Genomic DNA, 20,468 nt, shown 5'->3' with positions numbered 1-20,468 from the left:
TTCATCCTGACGGAACAAATTCTGGGGCCGGACGTAGGTGTGAGTAGTGATACCACCGGCGTCCTTTGAAGTCGAGCTGGGCCGCGTGAGACGTCCTGGCCAAGACACGAAAGGGGCCCTTCCACGTGGGTTCCGTCCACTTTCTGGAGACGACTCGGACGTACACGTACGGTGTGAGCTGTTTATCCACCGACACGCCTTCCTCCGCCACAGCTGCAGCGGTTTTCTCTCCAATCTGTGCAGAAACACTGGACACCAAAGCAGACAAATAGGACCAGTATGCTGCATGAGACAAATTTGGTACCGTAACATCCTCCGGCGGGACGAGCGTTGTCGCTGGTCCCGGCATTAGACGACCTGTCATCAATTCAAACGGTGCGAATCCAGTGTGCTTGTTAACGGATTGGCGCACAGACAACAAGGCAAGCGGAAGAGCTTGGAGCCAATTCATTTTCGTTTGAGCCATAATTTTGGCCAGTTTTTCCTTCAACGTCCGGTTCATTCGTTCAACTTTGCCCTGGCTCTGAGGATGGTAGACACAGCCGAATCGATGCTTCAAACCCAAAATTGATTCCACCTTGGCCAAGGCTTTGTTGTTAAAGTGTGTACCATTGTCAGAGCGGATCAGGGCGGGAAAACCATGTGTGGGGATGTAATGGGTGATCAAAGCCTTGATCACAGCAGTAGAATCTTCCTTCGAGCACGGATATGCCTCAGGCCAGCCTGAGTAAGCGTCAACCAACACAAGCAAAAAGCGTTTACCATTCACTCTTGTATTCATGTCGGTGAAATCAATGATCACCTCGGCCCCCGGCCACGGGGCCGGCTGAAACAGGCCGGGCTTAGGCTTCAACGTAGGACGTGCATTAAATTTCTGGCAGGACTCACAATCCGCAACGAATCTCCAGACCACGTCCGAAAGTCTGGGATGCCACCAACTTCGGAGATGGACCATCATGGCATGGGGACCCACATGGGACGGTGTGTGTGCCTGTGATAGGACCTCTGCCATTAGCCTTCCTTCCGGAAGAGCGGGCTGGCCTTTGGGTCCTACCCACAAGCCATCCGATCGTTTGACAGCCTTTGCTGCCAGCCAGACTGATTTTTGTTCCGGGGACGTGGCATCCTGGGCGGCACACAGATCGGCATGTGAGAGCGACAGAGGCAAACAGGAGTCGGGGTGTTCCCCGTCCAGGATTACTGGACCGCGGGACACCATCATGTCCGCTGCCCCGCCATACCCGGCCGTCTGTTTGGCCAATTCATCAGCTGCTTGGTTTCCCCTGGCCACTAAGGTGTCAGCTTTAGAGTGACCAGGCACTTTGACAACGGCTACCTCGCTCGGGTATTTCAACGTCTCGAACAGCTGCAACATCAAGTCCTTGTGTGCAATCTCTGAGCCTCTGGCCGTTGTGAACCCATTCTGTAGCCACCCTACCAGATCGATTAAGGCCGCCGACACCGCATAGGCGGAGTCAGAGTAGATGGTCACAGCCTCCCCCTTACACTGCTCTAAGGCTAATACCAATGCAAAAACTTCCGCCGCCTGGGCCGATGGGCGGGTGGTGAGCTTCATCACTTTAAGGGGCTGGAAGGAACCATCCCTCCACTCGACCGCAGCCGCGGCCGCATGGAGGGAGCCTTCTTTGTCTCCCCAACAGCAGCCATCTGTGAACACCACCCGACCGTCCCCGAGCGGAGTGGAATAGAGGTCAGGTCGGACTTTCGCCACTGTCTGGACCTTTAATGCACACTCACGTGGACCCACCAACAATTGATCGGCCATGTTCACTCCGGAATGGACATAGTTGACATTTGGAGCAGTCAATATTTTCAACAACCGTGTTTGACGCAGCGGAGTCAACGTGAACGCTGCTGACGCGACAAATGAGGATACCGCATGATCAGTCAACACATAAATGGGATGGCCCATTACTGTGTGGGCTGTTTTGAGTAAGATCTTTGCCAGGCCAGCAGCATATCTGGAACAGTCGGGTTGCCGTTGCTCAATGTTGTCCAAGGGGACGCTGCAATACATCAGCACTGCACGTCCATGCTGCATTTTCTGGTACAGAGCTCCATTCACAACTTTTCCTGAAATGGAGACATCTAAATGGAAGGGCAGAGTGTAATCAGGAGTGGCCAAAGCTGCAGCAGAGGCCAGCTCCTGCACCAGTGATACAAAGACCTCAGCAGCCTCCGGTGTCCAGACCAGGCAAGCCTTGAGATTCCTGGCTCCCTGTTCACGGATCAGGGTTCGGAGGACACCGGTTTTGTCGGCAAAGCAGGGTATGTAGTGTCTGCTATAGCCGCACAACCCCAGGAATGATAGCATCTCCTGCACAGTGGCGGGCCGTGGATGGCGGAGGATGGAGTTTCTATGCTCAGGCGACATGGCGAGGCCACTAGGGGTCAGCACTCGACCCAGAAAAGTGACCTGTTGGCGACAGCATTGCAGTTTCTTCCTTGACACCTTGAATCCTTTCTCTCCTAACCACAACAACACTTTCTTTGTTCCTGCAAGACACGCCTGCTCATCCTTCGCTGCAATCAACAAATCATCAACATACTGCAACAACAAAGTTTCATCCGGCATTTGGCATGGTTCGAGGAGTCCCTTGAGAACCTGATTGAACAAACCTGGCGAGTTTTTGAATCCCTGCGGCATGCGAGTGTACTGCAATTTTATCCCATTGTAGGTGAATGCGAACACGTGCCGTACTGAGGGGGAAAGCGGAAGACAAAAGAAAGCATTGGCCAAATCAATCACTGTGAACCACTGGTAGGCAGGATTCAATGACGCCAGGATCCGGTGCGGGTCCGGCACAGGAAGAACAGGAGTGATAGTGACATCATTTACTGCTCTCAGATCATGTGCCATGCGCCATGTTCTTCCATCTGCTTTCCGCACTGGCCTCAGCGGGGTGTTCCATTCGGAACACGACACTTCCAACACCCCTGCGTCCCAGAGGCCACACAGAGTGTCTTCCATGCCTTGGTCCGCTTCTTCCGGCCAACGATATTGAGGCCGTTTGATAAGCTGCGTCTCATCCATTTGGAGATCAATAGGGGCCACCGAGTGACAAAATCCGACATCAAATGGACCCTGGGACCAAAGTGTGTCGGGCAAGGCCGCCAGCATTACTTTAGCGTCCTCATGGTCAGTTAATTCCCTACCGTGTGTGCGGGACACTATCGTCATCTCCAGCAATCCTGTATCTGACATGGGTTGTTTAATTTGGTATGCATGCTGAGACTTAGACCAGTACAAATTAGGAATGTGAGTTTCCCGCCAATCGGTCTGTTGCAACAATCGCTTGACCATTGAACCCAATTGTCTAGCCTCGTGTCCTGGGGCAAGAGCTAGGGAAATGTGTGGCACCCCTTTTTCTGTCATTTTGAACCACTGCATTTGTTCATGTGTCAGTTCAGTTGCCGCTGCCACTCCCTCTTTACCAATCAAAATGCATGATGAAGTTAAATCCCACATGTGCCCTTCAACTTCTTCAAACAAATCCCGATATACATCATCACTTTTTCGGTCATAATATAGAGTGCAATGCAAAGGATCAACAGGTGGGTGGTATGGCGTCAGTGAGCAGATCCAGGGTTTCCACAGTAGGTAGGTCGAGAACACACCACCACCAGCAGGGGTCTCTGGCTCCAGCCTGGCCCAGTAGATGGTTGCAGTTTCTGCTTCTGTCGGTAGGGGCGCCATCAGCCACTGACCATGTTGTTGTATTTGTTGTGAGCACTGGATGCTGATGCCATCTGGAAATTGAATAATCACTCCCTCTGGCCCACACAGAATTCTGGCTTCAACGGCTGACAACAAGTCCCTCCCCATCAAATTGATCGGAGTGTCTGTGGAATAGATGTATTTGTGCCAGAGTCTACACCCCGTCCGGGTGATCACAGTCTCAAGTGGTTTGGTAAAAGGCAGAGTTTGTGGTTTTCCCGAGAAGCCGACCAAAGTTGTTGTTTTCTTTGACAGTGAGGATACAGGAAGGGCAGTGTTTATTGATGAATATGTTGCTCCTGTGTCCACCAGCATCTGCACAGGTTTTCCCTCCACTGTCACATGAAGCACTGGCTCCGCCGGGCCGCTGCTTCTCTGGCTCCCCGGGCATCCCTATTCGAATTGTCCACACCAGAGATCATCATATTGATAGTACTGACCTCCGTGTGCTTGTGGCTGTTGCCAGGGTCGTCCACCCGAGGGAGCTGTTCCTGCTTGTTGTATCGGCGCCTCAAGTTGATGTGGCGGGCCTCCGGCTGGGCGGGCGGCTCCGTGCGGTCGATACTGCGGGCATTCTCTTGCCCAGTGATCGGTTTCGCCGCAGATGAAGCATGCGTTGGGCGAATGGTTTTTGTATGTCGCCCTCCCCGGGTAAGCAGGTGCACTCCCTCCCCGGCCTCTGTATCCGCCCCGGAACTGGCCCCTTCCGCGTCCCACCACCTGAGGAGCCTGTGACATTTGCATTTCCTTTTTCTGTGATTTAGACTGTCTAGCTTCACCATGCATTTTTGCCAACTGTAATTTCAACAACTGTTTGGATAATGCGTCTGTCTCGTTATCAACTTTAGCTTGTGACTCAGTAAACATTCTGCAGTGATGCAAAAGATGACGTTTAAATCGTTCCTCGGCACAAACCAGAATGTCAGGGTCTGACATTAGCTGCTTCTTCACATCTGGCGGAAGTCCATCCACCAGCGCCGTCCGGAAGAGCACCTCTGCCTCGTGCGTGAGAGCCGGATGGCGACCTGTGGTTTCAATCCTACTCTCCACACGTTACATAATGTTGGGCAGGTGACATTTTCACATCATAAGGAAACATAGTGGGGGCCAGATCGGTGGGTTGTGGGAAAGTCATTTTAAAGTTTTCAAACAGGGGCGCTGCTACTTGTGGCAAGGGCACCTCCCTCCCCAGTCTCGCTGTGCCTGCTGCTTCCTCAATCGCCTGCAATTGCACTAGGGAGCATGCTAACATCTGTCGCATGTCACCAAGTGTACAACTCTGTCCACTCATTAGAGCCAAAAACTTGTTCAGCCACACCTTGCCTCCTCTGTGTAGTGGGGGCATCTTTTCCATCATCGCAGTCACATCACGGAGCACCATGGGCTCGTAACGCTGACCGTCCGCTGTGGCCACCAGCGGACACATCAACTCATTTTTCTGCACCTCTGCTTGTATCATCTGTCCATGACCACTCTGCAAATTATATTCTCTCCGTGTCTGTCTCTCTCCCTGCCCGCCCTTTTTTCTACCATTCAGATTCGCGTACTCCAACATTTTCCTCTGTTGCATCACAACATCATCTTCCTCCTCACCTCCGCTGCCGTCCCGCTGTGAATGCTCTTTCTGTCTCCACTCGCTCTTCGCGTCTTGTCTTATTTTCTCCGTTACCCATTTTAACATCTGCGCTTCCTGTCTACGCTGCTCATCAACTTGATCAACTTTCTTCTTTAGCTCCTCGTTCTCGGCACTTAGTCTATGCCCACCTACTCCTTTCGTTATGTTGGACGTTTGAGGGCTCGGAGCGGGGGTGGAAGTGTCCACGCGGGACGTTTCCTCCTCCCTGTTCCGTCGGCTCTCTCTATTTACTGCTTGTTCAATCAGTTGTACAATACTTTGATCCGCCCTTTCGCCTTCGCCTTCGACATCCACCACCAGTCGGCCACCCAACGTCACCACTGGAGCCATCACTCCGGGGTCGCCGTATGGCGGCGGTCCAACAGCAGTCACTCCGAGTGTGGGGGCACTCGGGGGTGTTACATCATGCAAAGATGGATAAATGCCCTTGTATTCAACTCCTTTCTTATCTATTTTCACCGCTTTCTCTACCTCCTCCGCTTTTCTCACATTAACAACACTTTCTACGGGCAGTTTCTTCTGAGTGGCAAACAAAGCTGTTGCAGCTGTTGCCATATTGTGCAAACAGCGTCGCTCTTCCTCTCCCGAATGTGCTTCTCGAGCACCTTGCGCTTACGCCAGCCGGCCCCTTTCTGCTCGTCTTCTAAGGAGAGCTTTCCTTTCAGCACCTGACTCTCTTTTTGCTGCAATTGCCGTGAGAGACGTTCCATGTCCCAAGTTGTTGAAAAACCCTGAAACAATTTGTCAGCTTCCAATTTCGCAAAGACTTTTCGGTGTCTCACACGCTCCTTTGCCACTTTCTTTCTGTCAATGCCACTCACAATTTGCGCTTCCACATCAACATACATCCTTTCAATCTCGCTCCATTCATTCCTCTCAGCACACACACTTCTATCAATTTGGGGCATTTTGGATGTTTTAGCGGTCTGATCTCTCACAGAAGGAACTGTTACCACCGGATGTTTTCGGGAGCGCCTCACTCCTCCCAGGATCTCAAAAAACCTGGCTATTTGAATACGCTCGTCAACGTACCCTTGTCCGCCACGACTAGGCTAGGTCCCGGACCTATTCGTAATACGCGTAAGTCTCTGACTTTACCGTACACGTCACACACGTAAGTTCCAAACTTATTCACCGTATGTATCTCTTGCACACTTTATTTGATCTGAACAACAGTCTCCTCTTAAATTTCCTCTTTCAATTTGCAGAAATTCGACTTTTAGTAACAGGCATTCTGCTTACCTTATCAGTGATGAGCTCAGGGTTGAGGAGACGTTGTACCAGCTCAACGTTGTGCACTTTATTCCAAACGGTTCGCCGACCGAGAGACAGCGTCCCAGACGCTGTCCGGTGTCCTGGATACAGACCACGAGTTGTCAATTACCCTTCTCTTGACATCACGTCGGGGTCACCAAGAAATTGTTAGGATACGGATTTTAGCTATTGATCTGACTCCAAATTGCGACCAACACTTAACACAAGTTTCTATGTCCAAATCCACACACTGGCGCACCTAACAATTTTGCGAGTTCGTTCTGTCAAAGAGAAGACCAGTAGATCAATCAGACCAAATTTACCAAATGTTTATTCCTAACAAAGCGCACTAATACAGGCCTGGGTCCCGGGTCCCTCACACTAAAACTCGTGCGTTTTTGTGACCACCAAAAGACGACACATTCTTCCGGGTTGCCCAGTTTTAAAGAAACACAATATGAATATTAAAGCATGCAAAATATTGTGTGATGATTGGTCGATGGTCATCTCCTCCCCGTCGAGGTGTCATCACTGTGGTCAGGGGGTTGGTTGTTTTCCTCTCGAAGCCCAACCACCTGGACGTGGTATTGTTCTTTGTTCTCGTTCCTCACCGACCTTGAGGTGTTATCGTCCAGTACTCCCTTCGTCTTGTGCCATCTCGTACTGCCTGTCTGGTACTCCCTTCCTGGGCCTGTTCCATAACTCTTAGAAGAAAACAAGTTCATGCAGTGTGCCTGCACATTCCTCACCCCCCACCAATCCACACAAGCACTCCAATACTAGATATTATATTGATATGATTATATGTTTCACACAACCTTAAAAAATGTTTGCAAACCGCTGAAAGCACATTTCCCTTTAGTTCGAAAATGGATCTTCCAAGCCCTCCATAGCACCACGTTTACATCCTTCCTTTACTTTTTCATAGTCTTTCTGCCTAAAATGACAAATGAGCGCTTCCATTTGCGAGTGGTGTCTTGTGTCCATAAGTGGCCCTTTCCGCATGCTGGGCTGGCTGGCCAAAGTCAGCCAGACAAGGTCAAAGGTTGGGTTTGCATCATTTGCTCACTGTAGCCAAGTAGGGAGGGAGGGAGGGAGGGAGGGAGGGAGGCGGGCGGGCAGGCGGGCGGGCGGGCGGGCAGGCGGGCTGGCTGGCAGGCGGGCGGGCGGGCAGGGGGGCAGCCACGCAGGCAGGCAAGCAGGCAGGTTGGGTGGGCGTCCAGGCAACCAGGCAGCCGGGCAGGCCTGTAATCATTCCATGACGATGCCGCTGACTCGTGTTGGGCGAGGTGATGTCTAACCTTTCTCAAACATCATCATAACGGAAGTCACCCATCATTAAACGATAGCTCGATTGAGGTTGTCTTTTTGTGTACTGCAGATTCTTTTGTTTGAAGACGTTACCTGCTCGACGCTTTGGACTGTGATGTCTTTTTGTGCGTGATGTCTGCAACAAGTGCTGCCAGGTTAAGAGGTCCAATGCCTCTGTAACACAGCAGCAAAGAAAGCCAATGGTGAGTTGGGAGCAAAGTTGTCGCTCTATTGTATGAGTGGAAGTCACGCTACAAATTGAAAGGCCTTTCTTTCTTTCTTCCTTTCCTCCCTTCCTTCTTTCAAGATCCGCCGCCATGCCAGCGAGGGCGATACGTTGTCTCCAAGCCATCGCAGTGCGGTGGCTGCTGCTGTCGGCGACGGGGCGGGGCCTTCCCTCCGAGCAGGCTTTGGTCCTTTATCCCAGCTTCGTACGCAATGACACGGAATTTGAGCACTTGGCCTTGCACCCCGACCCCGACGCGGGCGGAGTTTACGTGGGCGCTCGGGACAACCTATTTCAGCTGGACAAATGGCTGCGGCTGGAAGCGGAGGATCCCACCGGCCCGGTCAAAGACAGCCGAGAATGCCTGCCTCCCGTCACCGAGAGCAACTGCCCTCAAGCCAGGCTCACCAGTAACCACAACAAGCTCTTGCTGATCGACCCCTATTCCATGGAGCTCATCACCTGCGGCAGCGTCAACCAAGGCATTTGCCAGAAACGAAGTCTGGCCTCCGTCCAGCGGGTGCTCTTCTCCGCCGAGACGCCGGTGGACACCCAGTACGTAGCGGCCAATCACCCCGACGTCAGTACCGTGGGCCTGGTGGTCCGCTCCCATCCGCAAAGACGGCCCGTTCTCTTTGTCGGGCGAGGCTACACCAGCAGCCAGCCGCCCATCGCCACGCGCAACTTGGCGCAAGAGCCCATTTTTTCTTACGAGGAAACGGCCAAGTTGGCCGTGGCCGGCCGCCTCTCTGAATACGATCATCATTTCGTGGCCTCCTTTGCCCATCGCCATCACGTCTACTTCCTCTTCTACAGGCGAGACCTGAAGTCCAAATCGCGCGAGTACCGCACTTACGTCTCGCGCGTGTGTTTGGACGATCAAGCCTATTATTCCTACGTGGAGGTCCCCTTGACGTGCCGTTCCCGGGCGGGCAAGAATTACAATCTCCTTCAAGCCGTCCGGCTGGGCTTTTCCAAGGACGTGGCGGCGGCGGCTCCAGGCTCCGAGATCCTTCTCAGTGTTTTTTCCACCCGCTCGGCTTCGTCCAACGGACCCGGCGAGGACTCCGCCCTGTGCGTCTTCCACCTGGAAGACGTGGATCGCAGGATTAACGCCACCAGAGACCTGTGTTACACAAAGATGGGCAGAGAGTCTGGCGTGGAGACGGCCTACATCGAGTACGAAGTCAAATCCAAATGTGTCAACCTTCTGGAGGTGAGTTCCTACAGAACAGTGAAGGAAGGAAGGAATGAATGAATGAATGAATGAATGAATGAATGAACGATACGTGTCGAACAAAAGACATCCATCGACCCTTAATGCTGTCGTTTAGAACACTCTGGAACGGTACCCTTGCGGCTCCGATCACACGCCCAGTCCCATGGCGAGTCGCATCGCCGTGGAAGCCCAAACCATTTTGGATAGCCCCTCCGCTCGGCTCACGGCCGTCGCGGTGAGCGTGAGGGCGGGACATACCATTGCCTTCTTGGGAGACTCCAAGGGGAACCTGCACAAGGTAGGCGGGCCTGGGAAGGCGGGCCTCGGGGAGCCCGGGTTGGGGGAAACTGGCGGGCAGGACGGGCTGGCAGACGGCTTGCCCGTTTTCACATTATTTCAAACCCTGGCCTGTACTTTGGTGACATCACATTTCTCTCGGTGGCCAGCCAACAGAGCTCCACATGGCAAGCTAGCCAGCTAGCTCGCTCGCAGAACCTGCGCTCAAGCATTTTTTTGTGCGCGCCTGCGTTGGTCAGGTGTTCCTGGGGCCAAACGGCGAGGTGGAGGAATACGCCGTAAGCTCCGTTCAGCAGAACGCGGCCATCGGGTCTGACCTTTTCCTAGATCAAGAGGAGCGCCATCTGTTCATCATGACTCCCAACATGGTATGTTGCAATTGCGGCCGCCGTCTTTCCCGAAGACTGACGACTCCTCTCCTTTCGTGTGTTTGCAGGTGCAAAAGAGGCCCGTGGCCGAATGCGCGCGGCACCCCGACTGCCGCTCCTGCCTGCGGGCTCACGACCCCTACTGCGGCTGGTGTGTCCTCCAGGGAAGGTAAGACGGGTCGGTCGGTGGAGGGCGATACAAATGTGACTCCATTTGACAGAAAGGACATGACTTAATGAGCACCGATTGACATTTCCAATGACAAATGAGTGCTTGAAGCCCCAGTTCCCGTGTGCCCAATGCTTTGCCTTTGACTGAGCAAATTGAAGTCTTCATACGACGTCACGAGCATTCATTTGACGACGCGTGGCCAACCTTTTCTACGCAGATGCCTTTTGCGGTCCGAGTGCCGGCGCGAGAACCGGCACGGCCCGTGGCTTTGGAGCTTTGACATGGAACAGCAGTGTCTGGCTGTCCAAGAACTCAAGCCCTCAAATATCAGCAGGGGGGAAAGCAGGACGGTCAGTGCAGCCTGCTGACATTCCGAGCTCAGCAAGGTGAGGCTTGCTTTTTGAATCCATTTGCAAATGTTTCCTCTGGCCCCGCCGTAGGTGTCCTTGTCCATCGCCGGGCTTCCGCTGTTGGAAAAGGGCGAATCGTACTGGTGTTACTTGGCCGGGCTGCGCAGCCCTGCCACCGTTACTGCCGGCGGGGTCTCCTGTCATTCTCCGCATCCCGGCCAAGTGCCAACGGTACCTCCCGGACAGGGTGAGTTGCTGGAATTGCTTGAGTCCGTGTCACACGACAAGTAGGGCTTCTTTTTGCAATCGATTCCACGGATTCATCGAATGGATCGGAAGCGCCGAGCCAGCCAGCCCGGCTGGCCGGCCGACCAGCCGGCTGACTTGTTGTGATTTTGGGTCCCGGCAGATTTTGTCACTGTCCCCTTGTCTGTTCGTTTCGACGACGTGACGGTGGTGGAGCGGGATTTCACCTTTTACGACTGCACGGCCGTCAAGCAGCTTTCGGGGAGTATGCTGTGAGGACGACGGTGGAAGAATTGGACTGTCTTTTTGGATACTTGTCCAGCGTTCATCCCTATCTGTGTCCATTTTCAGTTGTCGCGGTTGCGTCCTGAGCCGATGGGCTTGTAATTGGTGCGTTCACCAGCACACGTGTACCCACGAGCCCACCTGCGACCGAGGCGTGATCATCTATAATCAACACGTGAGTATCGCAATGGGCCAGTCGAGAGCGCAGCGACTTGTTTTTCTCTTCTGGCTGGCTATGAATGCACAATTTGGACAGCAGTGTAGGAAGATACCTTCTATATGTATGTTGTCAATCATTTCTGTTTGTTGTTTTGGCTTTTCATTTATTGTTGTCCCATCTGCCAAACCACCACAGTTTCAACTACCCACCTCAGCTCCTCCCACGAGCAAAACCATCAAAGTTTTCCCAAGCGCCAGCCCCAGCGCCGGCCCCGGCGCCAGCCCCAGCTCCAGCCCCAGCTCCAGCCCCAACGCCAGCCCCAGCTCCAGTCCCAGCCCCAGCCCCAGCCCCAGCCCCAGCCCCAGCGCCAGCGCCAGCGCCAGCACGACTTTGGCCACAGCCAGCCCGACAACTGTCACAGTAGCGCCCTCAACGGCGGCAACAACTACGGCCGCGACTTCTACGGCTCCTCTTGCTGCAGCGAGCACTCGGGCGCCAAGCGCCTCACCCACCGTTGCTCCTCAGATGAGCGTCCCGTACACCAGCCCTCCCCCCTCCACTAGCAAAGCCGCACCTATCACCTTTCCGCCCCCGGACCCTACGACCGGGAAGGAAGAATCTCTCGATGCGGCCGAGATGACGTTCGTCACCCAGAGAGACTCGGAGCGTCATGCCGAAGCCACCACAAATTCACAATTATTACAGCCCATAATGCCTCTGCTCATCCCACCGCCCCCCGGTGACCATGAGGCGGTGACAGAGTCGCCCTTCGCGGACACCCAGGAACCCGGGGGAACACTGAGCCGGGCGGAGCCGACATCATCCGGCTTCCCTCCGCCTACACCCTTTCCGACGGGACAAGCCCCAAAGCGCTCCGAGTCTTCCGGCTCACTGGATCCGACGCAGGCGCCGCCCCCAGACTCGGAAAGCGAGCCCGAGCAGGCCCGAGAAAAGGACACGGCGACGTTTTCGGCCACCGCCGTGCTTTCGGGCGATGGCGAAGTTGACCGCGCGTCCCCGCTTTCTTCCCACTTGCTGGATACCCAAGTGGACTACCAGTATGATCCTGCTGACGGCTTCCTCCCGGTGAGTTTAGACACAGCTGGCCGCCGGCGACCCCCCCACCCCCATCTCTCTCAGCTCCTGATTGGATTTGGCAAATCTCCTCCCCATTTGACTCATCTTTTTTGTCCTTAGTTGTAATCGTGTTGTGTTGTGTTTGCATTTTCATTTGAAATTCTTGATGGATATTTTGCGCATGCAGTACTTCCGTGTAGGTTTCTTTCAGGGATGTAGCTAGGAATGAGCGAGTGCTTTGGCGGCGGGCCCGGCCGGCGCATGTGCTTGTTTTGACCAACAGGGGGATGAAGAATCTTACGTAAGCTGGGGTTCTTCAGCTTGCCCATGCGTGGAGAAGGTCCAGGGCTCATCCTTGCTCCCTGTCAGAGTGGAGAGGAAAATCACTTTACTGGCCCGCAACCTGCATCTATATCAGGTACACGACAATCCATCAGTCACGAGTAGGATCAGCGTGGACCAAACAAGTCTTGTGCTCTTGTGCTCGTACAGGACGGAGAGCTGGACTACCAGTGCGTGTTGGTCATTGAGGGCCAAACGGTGGTGGTGGACGCCTACGTGGAGAGCGACGACATCAATCCGTCCAACTTTGACATCACCTGCCAACTGCACCAGGTGCGGTGTGGGTGGGACGCTCGCAAATGGCAGCCCGAAAGAAACGAATCACGTGTTCACTTTGTGGCTTCTCCAGTACACGTATTCTGCTCCCGTGGAGGAATATCAAGCCACGGTGTACGTGAAGAGGAGGGACACCTTCCACGTGGACAGCTCCCCTGATCTTTACGGTGAGTTGCCTGCCTTGCGGCGCTGTAGCTGGAAGCAAAATGTGAGTGCCTAACCCATCCATCCTCAGTGACGTTGTACGACTGCTCGGTGGGCCGCGCCGACTGCAGTCGCTGCCGCACGGCCGAGAGCAAGTACGCTTGCGTGTGGTGCGGAGAGGCGCAGGGCGCTTGTTTGTATTCGGGTTTGTGCGGCCGACCCGTACAGCAGACGTGCCCTGCTCCCGTCATTCTTTCGGTGAGCGCTTCCATTCCTTTCTCCTCCCAAGGAATTGAGCGTTGAAATGAAATCAACTTGTCTCTGTCTGTCTGTCTTTCCGTCAGATTGAGCCGCTTTCCGGCTTGCTGGAAGGCGGCACTCTGGTGACCATCACCGGCTCCAACCTGGGCCAGAAAGCAGAGGACGTCCTGGGTTCTGTGTCGGTGGCCGGCGTCCCCTGCGCGGTTATACCTGCTCTCTACCAAGTCTCCTCCAGGTAGAAGATTGAAGTGATTTCATGTTCCATGTCGATATTTTAACTTCATATGATGTGAGCACTTCAAGTACATTTCAGAGGCTTCCAACACACACACACACACACACACACACACACACACACACACACACACACACACACACACACACACACCATTGTACTCAAGTAGGTGCTTTGATGACTGTGTCTTGCAGGATTGTTTGCAAAACCAAAGCCAGCCAAGGAGAGAAGGTGGGCCACGTGTCTGTCGAAGTGAGCGGCGGAGACTTTGGCTTGTCCAAACAAGTGTTCAGCTTTCAGGTACTTTTCCGGATGCAGGCTGCAAGGTTGTCATTGGATGATCAATGCAGCACTCAATGGACGGATCTCGATGCCTCCAGGATCCGTTTGTGATGGGGGTGTGGCCCGAAAGAGGTCCCGAGGCCGGCGGAACCACGCTGAGCATCAGCGGGCGAAACCTTTTGACGGGACATCCTTCGGACCTGGCTGTCACTGTGGGAGGAGTGCCCTGCCCTGTGTGAGCTAAGCTGAGCAGAGCAGAGCAGACCATTCCTTTCCTTTCTCACCTCTTCGTATTCCTCCCTAAATTAAATCCTTCATAATGAGCCACAAGTGTTAGACGAACTGTCGAGCATCGTGAGTAGACACACCGTAGGCCCTAATTAAAACGTTTTCTTTCCTAGTACCTAATTAAAAGTAGAACGTTTTCTTTCCTGGTAGCTTGATGTTCCCGTGGTTCGTAAAAACAAAGGAGGATATTTGAAATGGACAGGGGGGACAGTAACAAATGAGCCCAGAGAAAACAAGGGAAGGTGCATCAGTGCCTGACCCAATTCGATACATTTTCAGCCATTCGGGAATAAAGCTCCATCACACACAAATGGGCCTCGAGAACAAATGAATGAAGCGCCCCGCGTGTGCTCCTCCTTAGGGTGTCCCAGGTGGAGAGCTCCGGTCTTCGGTGCGTGACGGGTCGCAGCAACAAGACGGGAGAGCATCGGGTCACCCTGCATTACGGCAGCAGTCAACGCCACTTCCACGCTCGGCCTTACCGCTACACACACAACCCCAATATCACTCACGCCGAGCCAGCCAAGAGCTTCCTGAGGCAAGCGGCCAAAGCGGTTGCGCGCGGCTCCCTCCGCCTTCACACGCCTCATTTGACAGTATCTCCTGTTTAGCGGCGGTCGACTCATCTACGTGTCGGGCTACAACCTGGACGTGGTGCAAGAGCCCCGCATGCTCGTCACCGTGTCTCCCAGCCAGAAAAAGCGCCGGAGCAGCGCTTGGCTTTGTTCCGGAGATCTCCCCTGCGCCGTCAAACAGGTAGGTATCCGCCGGAAGGAAGGAAGGAAGGAAGGAAGGAAGGAAGGAAGGAAGGAAGGAAGGAAGGAAGGAAGGAAGGAAGGAAGGAAGGAAGGAAGGAACGAACGAACGAACGAACGAACCAAGGAACGAACCAAGGAACGAACCAAGGAACAAACCAAGGAACGAACCAAGGAACGAACCAAGGAACGAACCAAGAAACGAACGAAGAAACGAACGAACGAACGGCCTTTGTCTTTTTCTTTCAGTTTGCAGAACGTTGCGCGGTCAATTCCTCCTCCCTGATCCTGTGTCGATCCCCGACGCTGGACCCGTCCGTTTGGGGCTGGACGGCGGTCACCGTGGAGTTTCTTCTGGACAACCTGCGCTTTGACGTCAAGGCGGTGAACGCGCGAGCCTTTAGCTACGAGCCTGACCCTGTCCTGCGCCCCTTGAACCAGCAGGACCCTCTCAAGGCCTATCGCTACAACCCCGGCAGCTTCATCCAGCTGGAGGTCGCTCACCTGGCTTGTCCGTCCGTCTCCAGATACCCTTTGTTTGGTTAAGGTTGCCAACCAGACGCCGTGCTTCTGCAGGGAGAAAATCTGGACCTGGCCATCAGCAAAGAAGAGGTGGTGGTGTTAATCGGGGAGGGCGTGTGTGCCGTTAAGACGCTGACTCGAAACCATCTGTACTGCGAACCGCCGCCTCGTCAGCCCGCGTCGGCCAATAACGGCAAGAAAAACGAGGCTTCCGACAACCTGCCCCAGTTCACCGTGAGTTCCGTCGGAAGACGGGCGGCGTTTGGTTTTGATTGCGTCCTGACTCTGTCCTGACTCTTTCCTCTTTGCCAGGTCCAAATGGGCAACTTAAACTTCTCCCTGGGCAAGGTTCAGTACGACACTCTGAGCCCGGCCACCTTTCCCCTGGAGGCTCAGATCGGAGTGGGAGTCGGGGCGTCCGTCGTAGCGCTCGTTGTCCTCCTCATTGTACTCGTGTACAGGTTTGTAGCGCAACGTAGATACTGTACGGACAAAGAGACTTGACTTCTTGTCTCCACTGGTCTTTTTGTCAGGAGAAAGAGCAAGCAGGCTTTGAGAGACTACAAAAAGGTTCAAATCCAACTTGAAAACCTCGAAACCAGTGTGAGGGACCGCTGCAAGAAGGAGTTCACAGGTGAGCGTGGATGGAAGGCATGTCAAACACATCCTGAGCCAGCGAGCGAGCGACCTTTGATTCCCTCTGGCCTTCTGAGCCAGACCTGATGACGGAGATGATGGACATGTCAAGCGACCTGGTGGGCTCGGGCATCCCTTTCCTGGATTACCGGATGTACGCAGAACGCATTTTCTTCCCCGGCCACCGGGAGTCCCCGCTGAGGCGAGACCTGGACGTTCAGGAGTGTCGTCGGCAGACGGTGGAGCGCGGTCTGGTCAAACTATCCAACCTTCTCAACAGTAAACTCTTTCTGACCAAGGTACGGTGGGCAGCCAGCGTCGCGAGCTCTACCTTTGATTTCATATGAAACTCGCATTTCTCCCCAAGTTCATTCATACCCTGGAAAGCCAGCGGACCTTCTCCCCACGAGATCGCGCCTACGTGGCCTCTTTACTTACGGTGGCGCTGCACGGCAAGCTGGAATATTTTACCGATATCCTCAAAACCCTGTTGAATGACCTGGTGGAGCAATACGTGGCCAAGAACCCCAAACTCATGCTGCGGAGGTGGGTGAGAAGAAGGTACTTTTTCAATTCAGATGCAGCACTTTTTGTCATCTTCTTCAGAACTGAGACGGTGGTGGAGAAGCTGCTGACCAACTGGATGTCCATCTGTCTCTACGCTTTCCTCAGAGTGAGTCAGAGTCAAAGACAGAGTAGCAATGCGACATCCGTCTATATAACAATCAAGTTTTGTTTTTGCAGGACTCTGCGGGGGAGTGTCTTTACATGCTTTTTAGGGCAATCAAGCACCAGGTGGACAAAGGGCCGGTGGACGCCGTCACAGGCAAGGCCAAATACACGCTCAACGACAACCGCTTGCTGCGAGAAGACGTGGAGTACAAGACCTTGGTGAGCGGGAACGCAATCTCCTTTTGATTTGCACAAATGCGACATGAGCTTCTTTTCTTCAGACACTCAATGTGCTGGCGCAAGGCGCAGGAGTCAACGAGTGCCAGCCGGTCCCCTCCAAGGTGCTGGACTGCGATACCATCACGCAGGTCAAAGAGAAGCTACTGGATCAGGTGTACAAAGGCACCTCTTTCTCTTACCGACCGCATACGGACTCGTTGGACCTGGGTGAGAATAGATTTTGAAAAAAAAAAAAAAAAAGGCTTTTCTGGCTTCCAATGCACCCCCATGGAAAAACATACACACCAAGTATAGTAAAATTCACTCTTGCACACTATTGGCTCTTTGCGTTACGGTTTAGAGTGGAGGTCCGGTGTTGCCGGTCATCTTATTTTGTCAGATGAAGACTTAACATCTGTGGTCCAGAGCAACTGGAAACGTCTCAACACCCTCCAGCACTACAAGGTGGGTGACACACTACTTTCTCTGCTGAGAATGCTATCAAAGCAATGGCCAAAGTATTCCTTTGTACTGCTGTACTTCAGGTCCCCGACGGTGCAACGGTAGCTCTGGTTCCTCGCCACTCCAAACACATTCACCATGACCACCACGACTATGTGGCCGGAGAGAGTGAGTAGTGAGCGAGAGAGGAAGGGAGAGAGAAATTGGCCTCTCAGGTGGCTCGAAATCCCGTCTCATTTCTAAGGGCAGGGCATCTATCTATCTTTGATAGGGCAAGTTCATTTGATTTCCATGACAGAAACACCCATGTTGGAGGACGCAGACGAAGGCGGCGTGAGACTGTGGCATCTGGTGAAGGCCAGCGAAGAGCCCGAGCTGCCCAAACATCGCAGAGGCAGTCTGAGGGAACGAGAGAGGGCCAAGGCCATCCCGGAGATCTACCTGACCCGCCTGCTTTCCATGAAGGTACGTACGTACGCATTTGGGAAGGGCGACGTAGGTATTTGGCGAGACGTCCGACGTCCCTCTTTCCTTTCAGGGTACCCTGCAAAAATTTGTCGACGATTTGTTCACGGTCATCCTCAGCACCAGTCGACCCGTCCCACGGGCTGTCAAATACTTCTTTGACCTGCTCGACGCCCAAGCCGCTCAACACGGCATCTCGGACCCAGAGACCATACACATTTGGAAGAACAACAGGTGCGGTACGGACACGGCGAGCTTCCGCTGTGGCTTGGTCCAAATCGGCAGCGTCCGGTCGTCCGCTGTCATTCCAGTCTCCCGCTGCGTTTCTGGATCACCATTGTGAAGAACCCCCAGTTGATTTTTGATGTGCAAGCCTCAGACCACGTGGATGCGGTGCTGTCGGTCATCGCTCAGACCTTCATGGACTCCTGCACCATCGCTGAGCACAAATTGGGACGGGTAAGGGGAGGAGAAAGCCTTTCCGGATCTCTTTTTCAATTCTGAGAGGGAGCGTGTGTGTGTGTGTCTCTCTCTCCGCAGGATTCGCCCATCAACAAGCTGCTGTACGCTCGAGACATCCCCCGTTACAAACAGATGGTGGAAAGGTACGAAAGCCGTCCGTCTCTCTTGTCGCTAGCGAGGGCACGCGCGCCGATCAATGGACGGACGGTCTTGCAGATACTATGCTGACGTCAGGCAGACCATCTCTGCCAGCGACCAGGATATGAACTCTACTCTGGCTGAACTCTCAAGGGTGAGTGGAGAATGACGACGATGACACAACATGTACGGACGTACGCAACGTATGTTTTACCATTGGTTCCAATGACTTTTGTTTCAGAACTATTCGGGAGAACTCAACTACTTGGTCGCGCTGCATGAGCTGTACAAGTACATCAATAAATACTACGACCAGGTAAATTCCTCTCGGCCAAAACCCATACAATCATTTGACTCCCTCCCACATTTGTTCAGACCCTGGGAATAAGTCATGTAATTGCCCATTACTGCCCCCCCCCCCCCCCCCCCCAGATAATCACTGCACTGGAAGAGGACAGCACAGCCCAGAAGATGCAGCTCGGCTACAGGCTACAGCAGATTGCCGCCGACGTCGAGAACAAGGTTACAGACTTGTGACGGCAAGCAGTGCTACCTTGCCGCTTGGACTGAAACGAACGCTGAAGAGGTTTTGAATGGACTCACCCATTTTGTAAGAATCTGACGATGGCCTCCCTGCAAAAATAAACCGGGGGGGGCATAGAATCGACTCAATTCAGACCTGCTGTCATGGTAAATGAATCCATTAGAATAGCTGCTGTATGATCCATTTCTTTTGGTGTGTGTCCCGGTGGTGGTTGTTGTTGTCATTCACGGTGTAGTCTTTAGTCAGCAAAGTAGCTGTAGAAAAGCCCTCCTTTTTGGGAGCTAGCTGTCTGTCACGAAGCTCCATTCCCAAGAGCCAATTAGCTGTGAGCTTGCCCGAGTGCTTTCTACCTCAACTTGACAAGACAAGACACGGTTTGATTTCAGCGCACCGGCTATGATGCCGACAACACGATTCATTTCAAATCTCTTTTGTTTTTGTACCAGAGAGTGGGGATGAAGCCTGCTCACACGCTCGCTCCAATGCTTTAAGGTACTGTACTTACAACATACTACATAAATGTGTCATTGAGTTTGTTTGACACATTTTGGGGCTACTGATTCAGAAAGATTTTGCTCAAGTGCACAGGTCACTTGGACCCAAATGTAAACAAACAAATTGTCATCTTTTGATTTCATTTCTTCTCATTGAGCTAATGTGGATGAAATCATTTTCTTTTTTTCTCATTTTTTTTTCACTTTGTGCCGCTGAAGCTGAGATGGCGCAAGAGTACGTCGCTCGCGGTCGGTCGGTGGGTCGGTAGGTACTATGTGCCATTTTGTGACAGAATGCGCGTAGGTTAGATGGAAGGTTTTGAATGGAAGCTTAAGTATCCACGGCGCTCGCTGCTCGTTGTTTAGTCTCCATCTTCACAATCTATTTTGCTTTTGACCGGGGCCGTCCTTTGGTATCTTTCTATCTTTCTTAAGCATAACAACAAAGGTGAGACGATGAATGCACTCTGCCGGCCGGCTGGATGGCTCTTTCCCGCCTGACCGCCCGTCCGCCGGCCCTTCTGAACTTTGACATGCATAGCAATAATGAACTAGCACTAGATGCAGCGTCTAATCCGCATTGGTTTAGAAAAGCGTTTTACCGTGCCGAGTGTTCAAAGAGACCAAGATGACAGTTTCCTCAGAAAGAGCCACCAGGTGGTTTGCAGAAGCGGCCAATGCCTCATGTTCTGTTTAAATAATAATAATAATAATAAAAAAGTCTGTTTCCATTGGGATTGGTAATGATGTCAACTAAATTTGGATATGTAGAGCAGGCTCTGCAAGGAGCAATTCTAAAGCTGTTTCTAATTTTGTCTGTTCATATCGTTGTACATAATCTTTTAAATGTTACTGTAGTGATTGAATCTGTTCATTGAGAGCAAGTTGAAATTTGTAGAGATGCTGAAGTAATAAAATATACTTCATTTTT

General features: G+C 53.0%; 1 protein-coding gene across 4 annotated transcripts in view; it reads left to right on the top strand.

Moving 5' to 3' along the window:
• Positions 1-20,465, top strand: part of plxnb1b (plexin b1b) — a 33,063-nt gene extending 12,598 nt beyond the window's left edge. Inside the window, exons 2-38 of one of the 4 annotated variants that reach the window (XM_085923560.1) lie at positions 8,011-8,143; positions 8,248-9,382; positions 9,501-9,683; positions 9,922-10,050; positions 10,119-10,219; positions 10,440-10,572; positions 10,663-10,819; positions 10,982-11,090; positions 11,170-11,278; positions 11,459-12,349; positions 12,624-12,758; positions 12,833-12,955; positions 13,032-13,125; positions 13,194-13,360; positions 13,447-13,598; positions 13,793-13,898; positions 13,979-14,115; positions 14,530-14,706; positions 14,780-14,924; positions 15,173-15,418; positions 15,500-15,679; positions 15,758-15,906; positions 15,979-16,079; positions 16,163-16,380; positions 16,449-16,627; positions 16,688-16,754; positions 16,826-16,972; positions 17,035-17,200; positions 17,334-17,437; positions 17,518-17,602; positions 17,706-17,899; positions 17,973-18,133; positions 18,211-18,358; positions 18,440-18,504; positions 18,578-18,653; positions 18,741-18,815; positions 18,932-20,465. In XM_085923560.1, the coding sequence (XP_085779686.1) occupies positions 8,258-9,382; positions 9,501-9,683; positions 9,922-10,050; positions 10,119-10,219; positions 10,440-10,572; positions 10,663-10,819; positions 10,982-11,090; positions 11,170-11,278; positions 11,459-12,349; positions 12,624-12,758; positions 12,833-12,955; positions 13,032-13,125; positions 13,194-13,360; positions 13,447-13,598; positions 13,793-13,898; positions 13,979-14,115; positions 14,530-14,706; positions 14,780-14,924; positions 15,173-15,418; positions 15,500-15,679; positions 15,758-15,906; positions 15,979-16,079; positions 16,163-16,380; positions 16,449-16,627; positions 16,688-16,754; positions 16,826-16,972; positions 17,035-17,200; positions 17,334-17,437; positions 17,518-17,602; positions 17,706-17,899; positions 17,973-18,133; positions 18,211-18,358; positions 18,440-18,504; positions 18,578-18,653; positions 18,741-18,815; positions 18,932-19,036 (6,639 nt within the window). In that variant the 5' untranslated portion in view covers positions 8,011-8,143; positions 8,248-8,257 and the 3' untranslated portion in view covers positions 19,037-20,465. Of the gene's footprint in view, positions 1-8,010; positions 8,144-8,247; positions 9,383-9,500; positions 9,684-9,921; positions 10,051-10,118; positions 10,220-10,439; positions 10,573-10,662; positions 10,820-10,981; positions 11,091-11,169; positions 11,279-11,458; positions 12,350-12,623; positions 12,759-12,832; positions 12,956-13,031; positions 13,126-13,193; positions 13,361-13,446; positions 13,599-13,792; positions 13,899-13,978; positions 14,116-14,529; positions 14,707-14,779; positions 14,925-15,172; positions 15,419-15,499; positions 15,680-15,757; positions 15,907-15,978; positions 16,080-16,162; positions 16,381-16,448; positions 16,755-16,825; positions 16,973-17,034; positions 17,201-17,333; positions 17,438-17,517; positions 17,603-17,705; positions 17,900-17,972; positions 18,134-18,210; positions 18,359-18,439; positions 18,505-18,577; positions 18,654-18,740; positions 18,816-18,931 lie in introns of all 4 variants that reach the window. The other 3 variants (XM_085923561.1, XM_085923558.1, XM_085923557.1) reach the window with 3 other exon arrangements.
• The last annotated feature ends 3 nt before the right edge of the window (positions 20,466-20,468 follow it).

This window comes from Syngnathus leptorhynchus, chromosome 11 (genome assembly GCF_054491065.1).
Source record: "Syngnathus leptorhynchus isolate UIUO chromosome 11, UIUO_Slep, whole genome shotgun sequence".
Lineage (NCBI taxonomy): Eukaryota > Metazoa > Chordata > Actinopteri > Syngnathiformes > Syngnathidae > Syngnathus > Syngnathus leptorhynchus.
The sequence above is the reverse complement of the archived record's forward strand: the minus strand, read 5'-3'. Positions and strand labels throughout refer to the sequence as shown.